The sequence below is a fragment of the Falco naumanni genome, chromosome 3 (assembly GCF_017639655.2).
Source record: "Falco naumanni isolate bFalNau1 chromosome 3, bFalNau1.pat, whole genome shotgun sequence".
In the NCBI taxonomy this organism is placed as follows: domain Eukaryota; kingdom Metazoa; phylum Chordata; class Aves; order Falconiformes; family Falconidae; genus Falco; species Falco naumanni.
The window spans coordinates 10,310,121-10,330,994 of record NC_054056.1 but is presented as its reverse complement, the minus strand read 5'-3'; the positions used below and the strand labels follow the sequence as shown (position 1 = coordinate 10,330,994).

The 20,874-nt window shown below is 41.7% G+C and overlaps 1 protein-coding gene across 2 annotated transcripts in view; it reads left to right on the top strand.

Moving 5' to 3' along the window:
• The first annotated feature begins 2,231 nt into the window (after window positions 1-2,231).
• DHRS3 (dehydrogenase/reductase 3) overlaps window positions 2,232-20,874 on the top strand; it is a 30,256-nt gene continuing 11,613 nt past the window's right edge. The window contains exons 1-2 of one of the 2 annotated variants that reach the window (XM_040586782.1): window positions 2,232-2,250; window positions 2,936-3,175. In XM_040586782.1, the coding sequence (XP_040442716.1) occupies window positions 2,981-3,175 (195 nt within the window). In that variant the 5' untranslated portion in view covers window positions 2,232-2,250; window positions 2,936-2,980. Of the gene's footprint in view, window positions 2,251-2,935; window positions 3,176-3,197; window positions 3,300-20,874 lie in introns of those variants that run through there. The other variant, XM_040586783.1, reaches the window with a different exon arrangement.

The window sequence follows — 20,874 nt, the reverse complement described above, 5'->3', positions numbered from 1 at the left end:
TTTAATCTGAACAGGTTAACTGTGTAATATTGCTGACTTTTCTGTTTTAAGTGTGTCTGTGGTGATGTATGCATAAAAGAAACTGAACTCAGGAATCAAAAAATGAAATTTATTTTGATGAACTTCATATCCTTTCATTTTTAACACTGCTCCTTATTTCCATACCAGAAAGTTGTTATATTTGTTACCAGTCCAGACACTGAGTCATTCTTGTTTAAACCAGACACTAGTCTCTCTGTGTAATTTCTCTCTCCCCTTCAGTTTTTGGACTGAGAGGAAAATTGTAATGCCAGGTGCCTCCCCTAGCTCCATTTCTAAAGGTATTACTGTAAAAACACACAGAGGTGCTAAATGCTGCCAAGCAGCAATGGAAATTCTCTGAGCTCTGATTATTTCAGACACAGTTAAGTTAGGGAATACCACCTGATTCTGACAATATGTGCAGGCTCTCAGTTTCCAATTAGAATGCTTCATCTTCTTCTCTCCAAAAGCCTCTCTCCTGACACTTTGTGATAATGCAGTGATAGTCATGTGGCTTATTTCATATGAGGTAATTTGACATTTAAAGGTAAGAACTCTGCAAGTTTATCTCTCAATTTTATTTCCTTTTGTTCTGAAAACTTGTGTGGAACTTTGTAACAGAGCTGAAATGCAAGGATTTAGAAACTGGTTTGTGTTTTAAAAAAACCCTATGTGTGACATAGGTTTTAAATGTGAGTGGCACCAGAACCTAGTTTACTCTTCTTTTTGCAAACAAATAACCCCTGAACATTCTTGCCATGTTACCATATGGCCACTTTGAACAACACCTGTTTTCAAAAATACCCGTTTGATTCCAAAGCATGAAACTGAGCTTATTTTCAAAGGGGTTCAGCTTCCTATCTCACTTCTGTTAGTTGTGTGATATAACTTGGCTACCTATGTATACATGCTTAGACTCACACACTTCCATTGCAGCGGTGCTTTAGTAACTATAGATGGAAAGAAACTGGAGAATCTTTCATATTTGTCATTTTTCAGTAATTCTAGTTTTTACCACTAGATGGCTTCCCAGGATAGTGGATATAGCTCCAGACCTCCTGTTAACATGTGGGATTGGCTTAATTTTGGGACATTCTTAATCATATATATAGTCTTAAAAACAAGGTTCTTTCCAGCTCAACTGTGAGGACATCAGTGTGAGATTTGACATTCTTGAGCATCTTTGGATGTTCCCAAGGCTTTGTGGATTAGGTTATTTCTGATGGCTGCCACAACTCTTAACTGTGCGTGAACTGCTCTCAGTTCACATGTGCACGTAGATCCTCCTCAGAAATACTTAATCAGTACAGCTGGAAACATAACGTACCTGCCTAATGCTTAACAGTGCAAACTGCCAAAAGCTGGGGACCTAGTTGCAATACACTTTGCCCTTTCTCCTGTTACAACATAGTTTAAAGTGCTATGGAGACCTTCTTGTGTTGCAACTATGCCCTCACAACTGCACAAAAAGTCTTGGAAAAGGGGAGAAAAGAAACCACCCTTTGTTGTGAGCAAGCGAGGCTCCCTCCTGCATGCAGAGCCTGCCTTTTTTACTGCCCCACTACTGAACGACCAGCTTTCAGCAATGCCGGCATCTTCCGGCTCGGGGAACCCACGAGTTGTCACGTTGTCCATAAAAACACGGCTCCGACGGTAGGGACGTCGCTCGCCATCAGCCGAGGCGACCTGGGGCTGCCAGAAGCGTTCCCCGTCCGCAGCAGCTGATCTCGGGCGAGCAGTTCGCTGCCAGAGCCCGGTAAGGCAGGGACGGTTCCCCCGGCCTGCGCCTTCGCCCTGCCCGTTGCTGGGAGCGCTGCCTCCCGGGCGGGGGGCGCCGCAGCCCCTTCCCCCGGCGCCGGGCGGGGGCTGCAGACGGCTCGGCCGCTCCAGCGCAGCGCCGCCGGCAGCCCCGGCGCCCTCCGGCCCCAGCGCAGCGCAGCAGGCAGCGCCCCCCGGCCCCGGCGCAGAGCCCCCCGGCCCGCAGGCTGCAGCTCGGCAGCGCTGCACGCCTCAGCCTGCCTGCATGTGCGAGCTGGTGTGCGGTGGCTCCCGGATAGCGCTGGGGGAGGGGAGAGCAAAGCCAGCCACTCACAGAAACAGTAGTGAAATCTCCCCAACACTTTAACTGTCAATCAGGCTTAATGGGGTATAAAAACTCCCCAGCGCCGCGGCTGTGATAGGCAGAGAGCGCAATAGGGAGAAATGAGTAAGAGCCAGAGCTGAAATAGTGTACGGCATAATTCCTGCTCTGTGATCACAGATACTCCGAGTGAAAAAAAACAGGAGAGGGGGCAGAGAGAGGCGGTGATCAGCTCAACCTTTGCAACCGGCTCAGGACAAGACGTCTATAGATTTTTATAGATATTAAAACAAAAACAACAACCTTGCCCTGAATAGAGCCTTTCTTAAAAAGAAGGTCCTGGCAATTCTGTCTTATTTAAGCAATTTCCTGAGTCTAAGAATAGAAATGAGCTGCCTGGAAGGCACTGCAGGCTGAAATTTGGAGACATAGGCTGCTTTATTTTATTTTTCCAAATATAAAAGCCTTCCATGTGGATACTGGATTTTTATGTTGGTCTCTGAGGCGGAGGGATGTATGGTTACTTTTAATTTTACTTTTTTTTTTTTCTTCTCTCTCTCTTGTAATTTTAAAAAACTGTCTTCCAGTTAAAAAGCAAGGAAACCGTTTTACCTGCATGTGACAATCCGAGAGGACACAGATCAAGAAACGGGAGTGACTTGGTCTTCTGCACTACTTTACTCCTACCCCTATTTTTTTAGGGGGAGAGAAGGATTTTTCCAGCCTGAGAATCTTTTGCCCCCAAGTTTTGGAAGGGGCTTGAAGACTTGTCCCCCATCTGGGGGTGCATGAAGGGTATTGATTTTCTTTCTCTGTTAACTTGGTTTCGTGAAGGGTTGGAAGAGAATTTTGCCTTCCTGACGTGCCTGGAACAAGAGGATGATTTGGAAGTGGCTGGGCGCTTTGCTGCTTTTCCCGGTGCAGATGGTTTATTTGGTGGTGAAGGCTGCCGTGTGCATGGTGCTGCCGCCCAAGCTCCGCGACCTGTCCGGGGAGAGCGTGCTCATCACTGGAGGGGGCAGAGGCATTGGCCGCCATCTGGCCAGGGAGTTTGCTAAACGAGGAGCCAGAAAGGTGAGCATCAGCACGGAGGGGGAACGGGGGAGGAAGCTCCCACCTGCTGCTCTACGGGGGAGTCCTCCGACTCGGAGACTTAAAAGCCTTTTCCCTCGCCTACAGGTGGGATTGCTTTGAAAAGGTGAGAGGGGAAGGAGGGGCGCTGATTTTGCAAAACCCTGGTGCGCCGAGCCATAACGCTGACTTAGGTTTCAGAAGTTGCCCACTCCTCCTTCCCGGCGTCCTGTCTCTCCCCATCCCCTCTGAGGAAATGTGACAGTGAGCAAGGGGGCCCCTCCCGAATGCTCCTCTGCTGACAAAGGAGAGGGTCTGCTCCAGCCTGGGTTTCCTGTGGCAGGGAGGGGGGGGCTGTGTGACTCCCACCCGTGCGGCCAGTGCTCGCTTGCGTTCCTGTGTGCTGGGCTGCTTCTGGCAGTCCTGCTTGCTGGGACCGTGCGCAGGCAGAGGGGGCAGCTGACCGCCGGCTCCAGCCGCCCGGGCTGAGCACACCTCGAGCTCTCCGGCACAGCCGGACTGCCACAGCCATGGTGCCACCCCGCCGAGGGGGGCTTGGCTCGGGAGGGGGCAAATGGTGCGTGGGGACGGCTCTGGCTCTCCAGAAAGGGGGGAGAAGGGTTCGGTTTCACCCCGACGGTCTTCCATTCACAAAATTAATTTCTTGTGCTTTCTCAAGTCCCTTGTGTTTTACTTCTGGCCAGCCCAGAGCTGTTCAAAGGTAAGATGAATGAGAGCCCAGCAAGGAAGAAAAGCACAACATGAGTAGGAGCTGTGAGGTTGTTTGCACTTTTCCTTTGGGAGAGAGGGAAAGAGGCTGAGAGACTGCTCTGTCTGCACAACCGCTTCCAGGCAGTGTAGTTGGTGTGTCCATTCAGCACAGGAACTGGTGGTTTACCTTGAAACACTCTGTTTTCATACATACAGGTGTCTCCCTATGTGGGAATCAGTCAGGAATACAAAAAACACGCTTAAAGATTTAAGGTGTTATCTCCCCCTTTATGGGTAATGAAAGGGAGGAATTCTGAAATTAAGACAGCTGCATAAATACTTATCTGTGTGAGAAAGGATGAATGAGAGTAAATACAGAATAAAGAAGAAAACACAGAATGAGAGGATATTTAAAGAAAAATTTGCATTTAGTTTGGGATAGTGTTTTGTCACTGTCTTCCACATGCATTACAGTTTTCTCTGTGTGGTGTGGAGCTATTCTGGCATACAACTTTGAGGTGTAAAATATGTCAGCATTGAACTTTGATGTTTGTGTATGTTTGTGTTTAAACATCATGTTGGGATTTACAAATTCTTGGAGACAGAGCAAACAAGTTGACTGACCTTTGGACCCAAGCAATTTGCTGCAAGTGTATTTATGTTATCTGTTAGAATACCATGCTGCATTATTTATTTCTTTAGTCCGGCTGGTTGCTATGCTAAGCTCTGGTATTGAAGTACCACCATTTCTAGGGCTTGCTCAAGAAGAGCTGCTTAGCTGCAGCTGAGCTGGAGGCTGAACAATGGCAGTCAGCCCTAATGAACCAGGTGACATGGGCTGAAAGGAGAGAGCACTGTGTAAGATATAGAGCTGAGCATGGCACTACTGTGAACAGATATAGACTGTAGTTAATTTGTGTGTTTTATCTATAAAATCTCTACATATCTTAAAAGGAAAGAATAAATGGGAATGATTGTTGGGAACCGTTTTACCTGCCTCATGTGATATTGTGAAATGTTGTGTGGTTGTTAGTTATGTTTAGAACTTTGGGGGCAGGGTTTGCCTTATGGGTTGTTTTCATGTCTGTCATCAAGGTGTTTCAGTTTTTGCTTTTACTGAATTTGAATTAGGTTCTTTTTTCAGTTATATCATGGCTATCCAGTAAGTCAGGTATGGCACTCAGCAAGTTTTGAAGTGGCACTGCCTTTCTGCCTTTGGTAGTGGCACGTTTTCCCTGCACCACTAACACAGGCTTATCCTTTTCTTCCTTAACATTTTTAATGACAATTTTACCTAGATGCGGTAGTTTCCATTCCCTTTGCTCTAAGGTTTCATTTTTTTTTTCTGCCTTCTGTGCTCAACCCTAACTTGGTGAATTTAATGCAGTCTCCATGTAGAATGCAAGACCTCTGTTTGGCACTACTCTTCAATTTTATGCTTTGCCTTAGATGATTAAAAAGAAACAAAGTCTTGAAGTGGCTGGCAAGTTGTCTTTCAATAAGGCTTGTGAAAATTAACTATTCTATTTTTGTTGTGACTTCTTATGCCATTAACTGTTCTACAATTACATGCAAAGCTTGAATTACTGATTATAATTAATAATTCGTAACAGATTCTGATTATCAGATGGTGTAGTCACAATATTCCAAGTATAGAAATACGCTTCCACTGCAGGCGTGAAATTCTGAGGCCAAGCACAGTGATACATAGAGGTGAGTGGAAACAGTAATATATAGATTCAGATTCTAATAATGGGTGTGCAGTGCATCTTGAAAAAGTCGTCACAGCGCTTGCGCACACAGACATAGTGGCGGAGTTTTGGAGGTAGGCGGCGATATATAACCATATTTTTGAGATTAGAATCTTCTGAAAGATAGGTTAGTTGAGGCTGTTAGCATATGAAATTTCCTCTGATAATTACACTGGACTGGATTTCATCTTACGTTACCTCAGAGGCTGGCTTTGTTAATCACAAATGAGATGTATCTGCGCGGTTTTCGCATAAGGCGACAAGTGTCGTATCTCATTAAGATTACAAATTGTTACATAGGCAACCTTTTTACTGCAAAATTTGATCTTGCATTTAAAGCTATGGAGACGGCAAGAAATACATCAAAAAAAGGGGTTATATAAATGGGGATACAGTGTCTTCTGCTTGATAGATGAGCATGGACACTGAAATTCTCAATGGAAGTCTCTTGAGCATGATCACATAAATCCATCCTGGTTCCCATTCTCAGCTTCCATTCCTTTGAGTCCATTGCTCTGCCGTTGTGCTTCAGGTATGACTTAGAAGGATAAATGTCTAGGAGACGTTTCTTTCTAAGTTGATGTTTCTTTTCTCATGGTTGTTCATTGGCCTGTCTGATGAAGTGGCCAAGAAGGGGACAAAGCACTGTCAGCTGTGTTTTCAGCTTCAGAAGTGTGTATCTTCTGGCTTTTCAATTGAAACTACTGGCAACTTTTAGGCAATGAGAGACTTTAATCATCAGGTCATCCCTGTTCAGGTGTATACTAAGAGATCAAAGGATCCATACTCCATTTTTATCTTTGGGTAGAAGTTTTCAAAAGCTACGTGGTCATGGGAGGCACTGTGTATTTAAATGCTTCCCGTAACACTTCTGGGAAAAACCAAAAGCATGTCAATTTGCTGTATACAGAGAAAGAGTGGTTTACAAATGATCCAGGACATGTTAGTGTTACTATGAGGGATGAATAACACTGAATTTTCTCCGGAAGCACTCAAGTATTGTAATTCAGCTTTCATGCTGTTCCCTGGAGATGTGTCCAGATTCAGAAGTGCTGGCTGAGGAGTTACTTTGCTGCAGCTGAATTGCTGGAGAAACGTTTTTGCTTTCAGTTCCTTCTTGGTTGCTTGCAGAATTCAAAACTGGCACTATTGCTGGCTTTAACTATTGAGAATTTTGACTACACCTTAAAAGTATTTGACCACGACAGCATCACCTCTGCCTCAGTCTCACACATTGGTAGCTTTGTTAAGGGTCTTAGCTTTTGATATTCTGTGGTTAGCCAGAATGGCAGAGTATATCTGCGTTAATGAAACGGGAGAAGGAGAGATTTTTATGAGTTTATGATTTAATGCCTATGAAATAAAAATCCGCTTCCAAAGCCTAATGGTGTTTTGCAAAGGATATACTGTATAAGCAAGGTAATATTGGGAAGACTGGCCCCTTTGAACAATATTTCTTGTGTGGAAGTACAGCCCTCTGCAGATGTGAGTAGTCAGGGGGATGCAGAGGCTGAATGGGTTCATTCACTGGTGGTTAGAATTGGAAAACTCTTCTGGTTTCCTCTGAGCCATTTGCTTTTCCTACAACATTTTCTGTTATAGTGCCTTTGCCAGAGAGTTGTCAGCCCTGGTTTTGATGATCTCTAGTGATGAAGTATTGATTCATATGTCTTTTGCATGTCATTTATATGTCTTGCTGTTTGTTAAGTTTTCTTTTAGGGAGTTTCCTTGATGTCTAAATTAAAATTACAAGGAAAAATTTTACTTTGTTCATGTATTATTTAACCTAGTGTGTGACTGAACAGGAAAGAGATGTTTGGTTTTTAGGTGTTCAGGATTATTAAGTGTCACCAAAAGCTAACAGAAATAACTGAAAAAGGTATGGTTATAGGACAGAAACAGATTCCCCAACTATAGTATGTATTTTAGTATTCGATCTTGTCTGACGGTAACTTTGGAAGAGTTTCTTAGGCCTTCCCTGTTGGGAGACTAATCAAAAGCCTTTGATTTTCATTAGGTTTTTTATTAATGCTGAGGGTTCTGGGCTCAGAGATCAGTGGTATCTTCAGTAGCTTATCTACAAGGGATCTTATGCAGAAGTGCTTTTCTGCTGTTTCTTTGTGGTCATTTCTGTAATCTCAGTTTCTTTCAAAGTATGTGTATTTTATCCTCCTATTTTGCTCCCTCTCAGCTGTGATATGTTTGCTATTTTGGTAACAGTAGCTTTTGATGAATGAACAAGAGGGCTTCTAGGGATGCTTTGGCATGAGAGATGTCTCCAAAATACCAGATGGGTTAGGGGTAGCCCCGGCCTTGTCTTAAGTGTGACAGCACTGCAGAGAAGAGTTGAACAATTCCTGTTAACCTCATTAAAGAGTTTTTCATATTCATCACTGTGCAAGAAATGACCTCGTAAACACACTGAAAGATCTCTCCTTTCACTGTTCTGTCCTCTGAACATTCATGTCCTGTGTGCAGGAGACTGTGCCCCTCAAAGAGTTTGCATGCTTGCGCAGCAGGCGAGGTAAACAGTCTGGAATATCAGGACAGACAAGAGCCCTTACTAGATGGCAAGGAGCTAGTATCACCAACAAAAACAAGAAACGGAAACTTTGCTCTTGCATGGAATGTACTGCTTGATAGCCATGACCTCGCTCTGTCAGCACTGGAGTCTAGCCAGTTATGTCTGCGAGTCACCTTTAGCAGGATGGCAATGTGATGGACAGCTGCAGAATGCTGCAAATGCAATAATATGGTGATTATTATGAGACAGTGAACAACAAAAAAATGGAAATTAATGCTAATCTCATGAAGCAAGGGCAAAATACTGAGGCTGATGCTGAAAGTCATCCAGAGCTGCAACTGTTTTTAAGGTGTAGGACAAACGATTAGTATCTCATGGATTTCAGTAAGAGTTCTGAATCTAAAAGTTCTTCTAAAATATTGGTCATGCTCAAACATTTGTCTCCGATTTCACTTTCAGAACATGTAGAACACTCTTACTAAACTGTATTTGAGAGTTAGCTCTTGCCTAAAGGACCTGACATCAGATTCTTAACACACAGGAATTTTAATCTGCCATAGGCTTCCATCCAGATGGACTGTGGTGTTCCAAACCTGAAAACGTTTCTTTTGTCATGTACAAAGGCGTGTAATTTCTGATAATGTGCTGGAGGAGTGAGGAAGGGATGAGATAGCATACCTAAAGTAAACTCGGTAAGTCCTTCTGCTTGCTGTCTGTCAGGTTGTAAATCCACTGCAGCTTGGCCTATCATCGAGAAGATCCTTGTATTCTGCCAGTAATAACTGATTTCTGACATGTATCTTGCAATTCAGTCTGAGTTCAGAACATGAATACAGCTGATCTGGCCACCCCAGAGGAGATTAGATGTAAGGAAAAGAACTGTTTTAAAATTACATAATGTCAGAGCTGAGAGGAACTGGTTTTCCATAAATATGATTAACCATCATCTACTTGTTTTTAACAGGCACCGTGATTTGACATAATGAAACCAGAAGGCCTTTAAAATTATGTTTATAAAAGAAATGGACACAGTTCTGATGTACTCAATGCAAATGCAGTATGCAAATGTACTGCACAAGCAGATGTTGAGTCAGCCTTGTGTATAATAATTTTAAAAAGGCTCTGTAAAATTTACGTATGTATTTTTACATTCCAGTACCAAGACAATGCTGTCAAGGGAGCATCTGTCCACTTCCAGAATGCTTTTTATGCCCTGTGGAGATACCAGAATGACATATAGACTTACACTCCATGTATCTACCAGATTTTTCCGTAGTAATTTAGAAACGGAAATAAGTAACTAGCCTTTTTGAAAAAAGACTTTGACCTGTCTCAAAGTGAAAAAGATCATGTAAGCCAAAAGGAAATTTTGCATTTTCTATGTTATAGATAAATTTTTACTATAATGAGAAGATTTACCAATAGTGTAAATATCAGGTTCTAGGTAATTTATCTCTCCTGTTGGCTGTGGCTGAAAAAAATCAAACCACCACCATAGGAACTGAACAGTTTCAGGCGTGTTTTTAGTGATAGTTACTTTAATCTTACTTAAATTTAAGCACTTAATCTTACAATGAACTATTAGAGTGTGTCATAACTTACCAGTAATAAGAAGTATGTGAAAAGAATTGGGGTGTGAATGTTCTTCCATGTCATGCAAAATAATATATTAATTTGGAAATTTTGGTAAACTGTGAGAGCACAGATTTGATTGAGTCGCTTTATGGTCTGTGGAAAGGCTTTCTTTCTATAAAGATTATATACTGACAGCAGCTTTATTTAATGGTTTCCTCTTGGCAGTTCACTTCCTTGTTGTTTGAAGTTAAGGATGGGCAGAAGAACCCTCACTTCAAGTCCTAGGCTTCAACGGCATTAAGCCTGCTGTGTGTGCTAGTGCCAAGGCCACAGTTTGGATAACATGCTGAATAAGTGTCTCTGGTTGGCAAGCACAGCCAGAATTTATCAGATATCAGATCTGTTGATGCTGCTTCACAGACATTCTGGCTGGAGCTGTTTTAGCTTATAATTTAGAACATACCTGTCTTTTGTTACTGGGTGTGTTGTAAGGAGAATAAATAATGTTAGCAAGAAGTGGAACTTGCAGAGTAACAGGCTTGTCATCTCGCATCAGGATAGAGTGATGTCATGTGAAAATATTATCCCAGTGCAACCATGCTGTGTTGGCCCACCAAAAAATCCAGCACTTAAAATGCTTAAGAACTGGCATCGAGACAGTTATATGAGGCTTTCCACAAAATACAAGGACCGTGTCAATGCTGTAAGAAGTCTTGACATTTTAAAGGTGAGGTTATATATTAATGTTGTGGTGCCTCAGAAATCAAATCATGCACCAGAAATTATTTAGCATAAAGATGCTAAATGTGCTGTATAAGGACAACAGAAAAAGACAATACCTACCTCAGGGTTTACATTGTAGATATAAACCAAAAAACAACAGCTGAATAGAGACACAGAAGTCTGTACTGATGGTGATTGTAAAGCAAGTGATTTCAGCACCACTCGTTTAGCCATTTTCAAGTTTTTGGAAAGGCATCGCAGCAACAGAGATTTTAAGGTGGGATTTGAAGAGCTGCAATAAAGAGTTTAGGGGAATGTTTACAAAGGTGCAGACAGTGTGGTAGAAAACCCGAAGGTTTTTTTTTTTAATTAATGCTGGTAGGTAAAGGCTGCAATAGGAGATCTGATGCTAAATGAAAGGTCTGCGTTAACATGGGGATAGCAGCCTTGAAAGTGAATACAGAAGCTTTGATATGGAAAGCTTGAAGAGGAGTCAGTGAAATTCAAAATGAGAGTTGACTTGGTCAAAGTAGTAGACTAGGGATCTTATCCTCAGCAGGGGGGTTGGACCAGATGACCTCCAGAGGTCCTGTCCAGCCTCAACCCTTCTGTGATTCTGTAATCTTGGTCTTACTTGTACCAAAGAAAGGATTCAGAAGGCTGCTTTTCAGCATTTCATGGCTGACAAGATGGTTTTGGTCTGTGATGTTTCACCTTACTTATCAGAAGTGATTCATCCCTATTTTATTTGCACGGTTTCATCACCTACTGTGACCTGTAAATGTGCTGCTGTGTATTTCTGTTGCATTTCTGTCATGAGCCTGGCACAGGCTAGGAAAAAGTTGTCTCAGATTTGTAGAACTATTTCCATCTGAAGCATTGATAAATATACTACTGCATTATAAAATTAATTAAACATGCTGTTGAGCTAATCTCTGATTAGTTTGGCACAGCAATTTGCTTTAAGAATGACCATAAGCCCTACATACATTTTTAAGCATTCTGACTAAAAAGTTTAGAAGGAATCAAAGATTTTTTTTTTATAGTGTTTTTTTTGTGGTTGTTTTTTTTTTTACCCTGCTGTGGAAACCTCTCTTGATAGGGTGATACTATGCAGTGGATAGTAAAAATATGAAGGAAGAACTTGGAAAACTCTGAATAGACTCTGAATGACATTCCTCAAACAGAACAGCAACATTCAAAGGAACATACACAAAGTAAGTACATAAAGAACTAGCTGGTTTTACATCATATTACCATAGCCAAGACCAGGAACTTAGCCTTACTGTAACCTGAGAGGTATGAAAGTATTATAACAACTTTTCCAAGAAAAGAAGTAGGACAAATAAATGATGATTAACTCCACAGAAGTAGTCAGTTAATTCTACAGGAGCTGTGGGGAAAAGAAAAAGAGACAACAGTTCTCTCTATTTCTTTCCCATAAAATTGGATAAGTGTGCAGAAATTCTGTCTCCTTCTGGGCAGTTTGGAAATGTCAGGTAATTGTTATTGATTCTGAGCATTTGTTTTAAAATCCATTAACAAATGTCTGTTACATTTAAAGTTAATTTTTCACTTTGATTTCTGGACTGAATTGAAGATAAAAATCCAAAACCATTGCTTCCTTAAGGTATTATGTAAGAAAGGGAGACTGGAAAGTAAAAATCTTGAAGACGGAGAACAACAGCCTCAGAGCTGGCCACCGAGAGAGAACAAACTCTGGAGTTTTTAAACCTGTGTGCTTATCAGGAATAGAAAGCAGAAATTATTAGATCTTTTTAGCTGGGTCCAGACTCTGTTCTTCAAAGCATCATGTCAACATGCTGAAGAGTTGAACAAGTCAGACCCAGGCACTGCCAGATCCATTGGCTGATAACACTGACGCCAGTAGAAAAGGGTCAAATACATGTTGTTTGACCTTTATCCCAGTAGGGATTAAATTGATTCTAATTAATAGACTTGGGAACGGATGGTACCTTGGTACTTGGTAGAGTTTGTAACTAATTTAAATTGTTCATCCTATTAGCTCAGCCACAAACCATGCATAATTACAAAAGGATTTTGTGGACAGCCACCCTTATGTTGCCACCTTCTTAATTACAGTTTATTGAATACAGTGCTACAGAGCTTACTTGTTTTGATTAACATAGGGATTTCTGTTGTCCAAACACTGCCTGAGCAAATGTGTCAGTGCTCCACTTTTGGCAATAAAATAGTGTTTGAAAGCATAAATTCAGCTCTGTTAAAATCAGTTACTCTTTGCGTATGTAACTAGGGGATAAATCGGTCTCTCTGTATGTAATCAGTGGCAATTGTACCTCTGAGTACACTTAAACAACATAAAATTATACATATTTTGAGGAGTTATAAAAACAATACGTGTAAAGATTCTGGGTTGTGATTATCCTGTAGTATGACATAGTTTTAGCCATGGGTTAGAAGTCTGTGTGGAGGTGGGGTGGCAGTTGGTATGACTTGGCTAATATATTTCATCCCTTATCTAAGTGAAACAGCCATTTAAAATAGGTGCAAATGGAGTTCAAGCTTGACTTCTCATTCAGTCGGTGTTTCTCCTCTTGGTCATCACAGGTACTGGCTTACACCAGTTGTACCAACAGGTAGCGTTTGTCTTGGGTATGACCTCTTTCCCCCTAAGTCCTGGACTGAAACTGCTAGCTAAGTTTCTGAGTGCTGACTTGTATCAGGATGTAGAAACTTCAGCCACTGAATAAAATCTTATTTCAGTGGTTCTTAGAAGCTTCACTGGGTGGCAAATGTGTCCCGTATAGCTAGGCCTACTTTAACAAATCGGGAGTTACCACTCAAAAAAAGCATGATGTTCTATATACAACTGGGGTTTTGTTCTGTTTGCCCTTTGAATCACTGGGTAAACACAAGTTACACTTTCAAGATTTTCTTCATATCTGAGGAGTGGACAAACTTGCACCACTTTAACTGAAAGCAGAAACTGTTAGATAATCTTTTAACTGGGCGTTAAGAAAAACCTCAAATATACTAGGCTTAAAATAAATTAATGGGAGCGGAAGATGTTGTTGTAAAGACATTGTGCAGTTCACCTTTCCATGCCCTTAAAAAGAATAGATCGACAATAACAGTGGAAAATCAGATAATTTCTACATGAAGATTAAATTAGTGTTAGTCTTAGATCTGTCATTTTAATCTCCTTGCTAGCAGTAAACAGATGCCTTGTCTCCCTGATCAGTGCGTTCGCGGGGCGAGACTTGGCTGGGGTAGTTTGGAGAGGGAATGGGAAATCCTGACATCCACTTTCAGCAGCTTGGCTTTATGTTGACTACAGACTCCAATTCCCTGTGCCCTACCTCCTAAAAAAATCATTACCAGTGAGAACAAAACTCAGCTCACTGCCTTAAAGAGAAGAGGTCATGCTTCCAAGCTGAATATTAAAGCCAGCCAGCTGGTACAAGTGCTTCTTTCCCCAAGTGGTAATAGAACAGGGCTGGCTCTGAGCTGTCAGAAATGATGTAAGAACATTTCCAAGACTCTTGGGAAGCACAGGAGTCCTGCCTCACTGAACAGAGTTGTTTGATTTTGGATTTTGAGATATGCTGATTGTGCAATGTTGTAGAGTGTTCTTTGTGTTGCTTGTTATTTGATTTTAATCCAGGCCCCTTAGAGACTATTGTCTGTGTGGTGTTTATATTTGAATGTGTGCTTTATGAAAGCAAGAGGTTTGCCTCTTTAAAAGCAAAACGTTTCGCTGTCAAAGGGGTTTTTCAGGGTTTCATTTCCCTAGATGATGATGTGTAACTGTTGCAGATTGCTCTATGACACCTTTTATGCTGTAAGGACCTGTGTGTGTGCATGCACACGTGTGTGTACGTGTGTGTGTAGTAAGAGTGTGCACGTAGTGATCTGGCACCTTGCATCTCCTTTGCAGCCCGGAGTTCATCAGTGGGTCAGCCAAGCTGCTAATGACATCCCTACACTTGTTTACTGCTCACACAGAGGAAGTGCTGTGCTGATGGGTTTGACCACTGCCATTATCTTATTTCAGTCCAGCATTTTTGCAAAATTAGACATTTAGAAAAGCATCTTCTATAAAGTGAGTTTACTTTCTCTTCCTGATGGATATAAAAGGGGGAAAAAAAGGAGAGAAAATTCTTAACCATTGAAATTCTGTTACAAGAACAGTATTTCATGTCGTCATTGAAATTGTTATAAAGCAACTAAATAATCAGAATGCTGGTTATAGATTGCAAAAAGATCCATCTCAAAGGGAGTCAGTGTAACTGGGATGAACTATTCTGAAGGCAGAATGGCTGCTTTAGCCAGCAGAGTCAATAAAACCAGTTAAAATACTTCTGGTTTGCCTTTGAGTTACAGAATTAGGCCAAGTGGTGTTACTTGTTTCAAGATCTAGGCTTCTAAGTGCAGTTTTGACGCTGACAATACATCACAGGTTTCCCACTGACACACGTGGAGATTGCTGTTAGTCATCGCTCCTGCAAATCACGTCAGTCAGGTCAATTGGTTTTGGTTTTTTGTGTACCTATAGATATTTTTCAGTGGAAGTAAAGACTGTTCTACAGTGAATGCAAGTCAGCCAAAAATAGGCCTGCTTTTTAGGGCTAAATTTCACACATTTCCTAGTGGTTTACACATCCCCAGTGCTCTGCAGTCTACTGATAGGTAGAAAACTCTTATGGCATTGAGCTGTGCTTGTTACCAGCTTTGAGCAGTAAGGAATTATTGTGCCTCAATATTACTGCCCCTTCGGCTTACTGACCAGGTTACTTTATATAGTTTATTTTACTGGAAAGTAAAGCTTATCTCATGTTCTGTGATAGCTTAATTGATTTTATGACCATGTTCAAGTGAATTAACTTCATTTTGCATTGCAGCGGCCTAAAAGCATGCACACAATAGATGATCATATCCAAAGGGTGATAACTTCCAAGGGAGCTGTAAGTTATTAATATGCTGGAGCTTGATTTGTGATTGCCTGACCAGCACCTGTAGTTTCAGTAAGTATCATTGTAGCAGAATCTGATTAGAATTGCTTTGATAATTTCTGGATAAAAGTAATGATCATAACTTTTGTTTCTACATTTAGATGTCACTTTATTTAACTGAAGCTGGGCTGGTTTTCACAATTTCTATAAGCAGAGTAGCTACTTCATCTTTACAGCATATTGAAAAAATTGGTATAATTGGTGAAAGACCCTTTTTAGCCATGCTGTACCCCTTTGGGGGTTGCATGCTCTAGGAGCTTATAATCCTCTAATTCTGTCCTCCTTGGACTTAATAGGCTGTGAGAGTTAAATATGTCCTGAAAACATTGTCATTTGTACAACAGATGAATAGATTTTAGAAATTCTGCCCTGTTGCATAGCAACAGCGGCCATTAAAAAATAACATTTTGAAATGTACACAGAAAGATAGGAAACCAGTTAAGCATTTAAATATCAAAGCTTTCTTCAAAGCATAACCCTTTATTTCTTTGACTAAAATACTTGTAAGAAAAGCTCCTTTTGACAGCTTTTAGATGGTTTTCAATTGGTAGCAATTCTTTTTCTGGAGGCAAAGGAAGCTTGTAGTGGAGCTGGTCTCGAGCTGTTGCTAGTGTTCAGTTTATATATGAATTTAATGTAGGCTATTTTAACTCCCAATACTTCTCCAGTAGCCTCATGGGAGACCTTATTTTTTCAGTCGAGAGCTGCATCATATTATGCACGTGGATGATCTGGAGCATATTTTAGGGCTTTCTGGAGGGTAGTTTATAATGACAGTGTTAGAAACATTATTCATCCTTAGCTTTCCGTGCCTGGTTTTGTTGCAAGGCTTTTTCTAGTTTAACATACTTAAACACTTCCCCTAGTCTTCCTTTTCTGTGATGCTCCTACAAGAGTTGGGGTTGTCTGTCTGCCTGTGTCTTCCTCTGGCTTGTAGACATTCCTTGTGGCTTTCCTCATTCATCAGAGCCTTCTAAACAGTCACCATTTTGTCCATCTTATTTTTCAATTGTGCTAATGTGACAGTACAGAGAAATGCGAAGTCTCTTTGACTGGTAGCAGGACTATAATGACGTATCACAGATCTACGTTAGAATGTGGAGTAAACTTAGCTCCAGTTCACACAGCAGTGATCATAGATTACTGCCCAAGTTCAGAACCGGTCCAGCATCAGAAAGCTGATTAAATTACCTTCTCAGTATAACATCTGGTTAATAAAATTGTATTTATTATAGAGCTTGTAGTGGAATTTTATATATTCCCCAAAATAAGTAAAGTGCTGATGAAGTCCTCATAATGATTTTGCTCAAAGCACAACTTGAAGATGTTCTGAATTAACACTGACAATGCTTTACTCTAAGCTGGTAATTCAGCATAACTGGTACTTCTGTAAGCTACACATGGTCTAGCCCACGGGTCTGAGTGCTGTCTCAGGGGTGGTGATGCAGTGGCCGGCCTTCCCCGCTCCACGTTCAAACAGCTCAGCATTTCAAGATTAGGCACTCTGTTACAGAACTCATCTCAGAAATAAAAGGCAAATTCTACAAAATAATCCAGTTCTATTGGCACCCAGTTTATAGCTCTTTAATTCTTCTTTTCTGTAAATGTGTGTTAGGTCTGATTTTTCCACTGTGTTAGTTAAGAAGTAGCAGACTTTTCAGTTAAGTGTAGGTTGAACTGGACAATTTTAGGAGTTACTTTCACCCAGCCACGTGATGGAAATAATACTGTTGGATCCATATTTTTAATTTAACAAGTCCCTTACTTCTAACCTTACCCTGTAACCTAAACTTCTGATTGTTTTTGGCTTTACAAAAACAAACACTGTCACCGTTCAGTGTCAACATAATTTTCTGTCATAGTAAATGTTTAACTCTATTACATGAACATTTAACCTGCCACATGTTAATAACTCTTTACCCTGAGAGGTATATGGAAGAATTAAAAATAATAATGCAGCATTTTCGAAGGAAAACGTGCAAATGGCAAACCTTCTGCTATGTTAAAATGCCCTGCCAGACCATGGCATTTCTGTCAAGAAGAACCAGTACTTTCTTTTCCTCCTTTGAAATGTTATTTACTGACTTTCTATCCCTTCATCCTGTCTGCTGTGCTTGCAGTACCAAAGGGCTTTTCTGCACCTGCATATTTACCCTCCCCACAATTTCCTGAGATCTCTGCGGACATTTTTATATGAATCTGGATTATAAGGATGGCATGCCAAGCAAATGGAGGCAGCAGCACGTTGGTTATTTTTACGGGATGGAGTATTATATTTCTGTTGGTAGATATCTACAAAGCCTTACCTCAAATACATAATTTAAAACTTAGCCCCCTCCCCACCCCCTAAACATGCCACATCTTTCTGCTTTGCAGCCAGAGAATTTTATTGCTGGATATTTCTTTGTGTGCTTTGGTTCCCTGGAGCAGAGGCCGGTTCTAACACATGGTGTGGCAGACATTCACCATTAAAAATCTGTCTCTTTTTTTTTTTTTTTTTTTTTTTTTTTTTTTTTGTTTCCCCTCAAATGCTTCCAGGACCCTTTGCCGGGTGACAGCTTGTGGCCACTTGGTGCTTTGGTTGGAACGTGCACTCCATATGACCCTGTCCCAGCGTTAATAGGATTGTAAAGGCTGACTCCTGCGTGACCTCTTCTTGCAAACAACCCTAACCCTTCCCCTTCCTCAACTGTTCTGTACCACAGAGCTGAAAAGTGTTGCTCCCAAGGCAGTCTGGAGTCGCAGTTCATGTTGCAGACGAAAGCAATTGGAAAAACCACTGGAAAAAAGTCAGCATGGGGCCACCTGTCCTTAAATAGTCCTGACTGTGAGAACAGTAGGCATTTGTTCCCTTCTTTAGAGGGAGCTGGGTTTAAATGCCTGTATGCAGACAGAAAATTACAAATTTTATTTCCAAGGAGGGCCTCTACTGAATAGGAGACAGGTGTTTACATACTTCTCTATTATTTTTTTAGGTGCTGTTTTGTTCCTTCAGAGGAAAAAAGGGATGACTGGGATACAGTTGGAACTGACTGTGGTTTAGGTGGATAATGTTAATCCCGTTGAGTGCTAAATCAATGTATAAAGTAATAAAAGGTCTGACACTAGACTAAAGAAATTGGAATTCACTCTTTTAGTCTCCTTCTGAAGTCTCTTTAGACCTAACTTTTAATCTCATTACTGTATGTTACTCCTGACCTTAACTCAAACCTGTTCATGATAAAGTCCGTGTTTTGTGCTTACCATGGTGGCAGGATTAAATTTAAGATAAATTCTTATAGTCTAGTCTCTTTACAACTTCTAAATACTAACCTAGGAAAGTTTGTGTATAAAATAGGTAAATAGGCTTACTCCCTCAATTCCCCCATGCTTACCTGTAATTTTTCTTATACCCATCCCTGGCAGCTTTGATATTCACTTTCCACTGTGGGAATGGAGAAAATTTTGCCACTGGCCTGCTTTGTTTGCTTACTTTTATATAAGTGTCAGTAAGGGGCTGGGTTAAGTATTTTGACCTACTTCAGGCATCAAAAGCTTCTTTTTTTCCTTTCTAAAGCAAAGATTGGCTTTTCACACTGAACAGCCACACCTTCTGCTCTTCCAGTAATCTGGTTTTAGCATGCCTCTCCCAGCCAGAGCTCCTGAAAGGACTTGCCTGACTTTGCCTGGGGGTGAGAGAGGGGAAGGGGTGGAGAAAAACCTTATCCCATTGACAAGCGAAATACAGGAACACTTTTGAGGCTGTAGGATTTAGCCTCCTGTTCCCATGATTTGCAAAACTTTGCCAGGATTATGGGATACACTGGAATGGATTTCTTTGGAGGACCAACTGTGAGTTAGTACTACCAGGCTGTGTAAATACATGGGGATAAGACCGGCATACTCCAGTGGATTATCTACACTTTGTACTTCCTAAAAGTATGCAGGAACTTTCAGTATTGGGTGCAGAACAGCTTTCTCTGTTTGAACAAAGGTAGCAGTCTGCACAGTTACAGATACCAACTCAAATAGAGCAACTTTTGTTTCGCTGGACTAGGAAGGAAGTTGAAAGAGGGGGATGAAATGTGTTGACCTACCAACTACTTGCTATCTCTGGTGATCTGTGGCCAGGAGTTGTGGTTGATTTGTGAAGGCAGCCATAATGAGATCAGCAGGAAGGGCACTCTCGTGTCTAACACTTCAATCTTTCAGTGTCTTCAAATTGATACAGAGAATTGCTTCATGAATTGTAAGATGCAGAAACTTTTGGAATGGCAGTTATATCTGCTAATCACAGTGCACGTTGTTGTGTTGGAAAAGACCAAGAGTGAACAATTCTGTACTAACATACAACCCAGATAATCCAAGGGGAGTGTCAAGAAATGGCACATGTTCAGTGTCAGAAATACTTTTGTTGTGGGACACCTTCTCTGATACTGGTCCAGTTCAATGGAGGGATAATGTCTAGCCCAGCATGTTTGCTGAAGATACAGTGACAAATTAATTGACGATGTAAAAGGGCAGCATTCCTTTGCTGCCGTTCTTGCGCTGTGCTAGCAGTAAAATCAGACCAAACAAGTTAAGTAATAGCCTTGTGAATTATGTAAAATTAGCTTTAATCTCATCTCCTGCACCAATAATATACTTCAGGCTCTGGAAGCATAGATCATGCATGTATATTGTGGTTGACAGCAGCTTCAATCTACACCAGTTTATATAAATTAGTGGCTTTATCTGATTCTGTGGCAGTCAAAAGCGTAACTCTTACTTGTGTTACAGTGAAAATGAGGATTTCAACCTGCAGTCAGGTTTGGGGCTTTTGGCAAGCAGCCAGCCTCGGCCGCTATTACAGAGTCTTGCCTTAGTACAAGGGCAGCTAAAACCTTCCTCTTGACTCCCCTCCGACCTCAGGGCATGTCTCATTAGCAGATTAAGTCCAGAGTTAAACGAGTCCTCTGGGAGCGGAGGATGCAGTGTCTACTGAGCCTGCCACTCTGCCTGAAATCATTTTCCGAAGGGCAGATAAGGAGTTCTGGGGCTGGCCGGAGGGGAGAAGATCTGGAGATAAGGTTTGTTTTGCAAAAATCTGCTCATGAATAAATCCTGGGAAAATCTGCACTGAGCTGTGATGTCACAGCCCTTGCCTACTTTAAAGTTAATTAAGAGGAGGGCGTGTTAAGTTCCTCTGTCGCCGTAAATCTGTTACTCCGTAGTGCAGTGGCAGGACTGCCACCCTGCCGCCCCCGGCCCGCAGCGCGGCACAAGCGGTGGCTTTCCCGAGCCACCTGCCTGCCGGCCCGCGGGGTCAGGCGGAGGTAAGGCCGGGCGGGGGGCGGCTGGGGCCGAGGGCTGCCGCAGCGGGGGCTGGCCCCTCGCTGGGCTGCTGCCCTCCCAGCTTTCTGGTCAGTAAGGTCTTGAAAGGAGAGCGTGTCTAGTGCAGCAGGG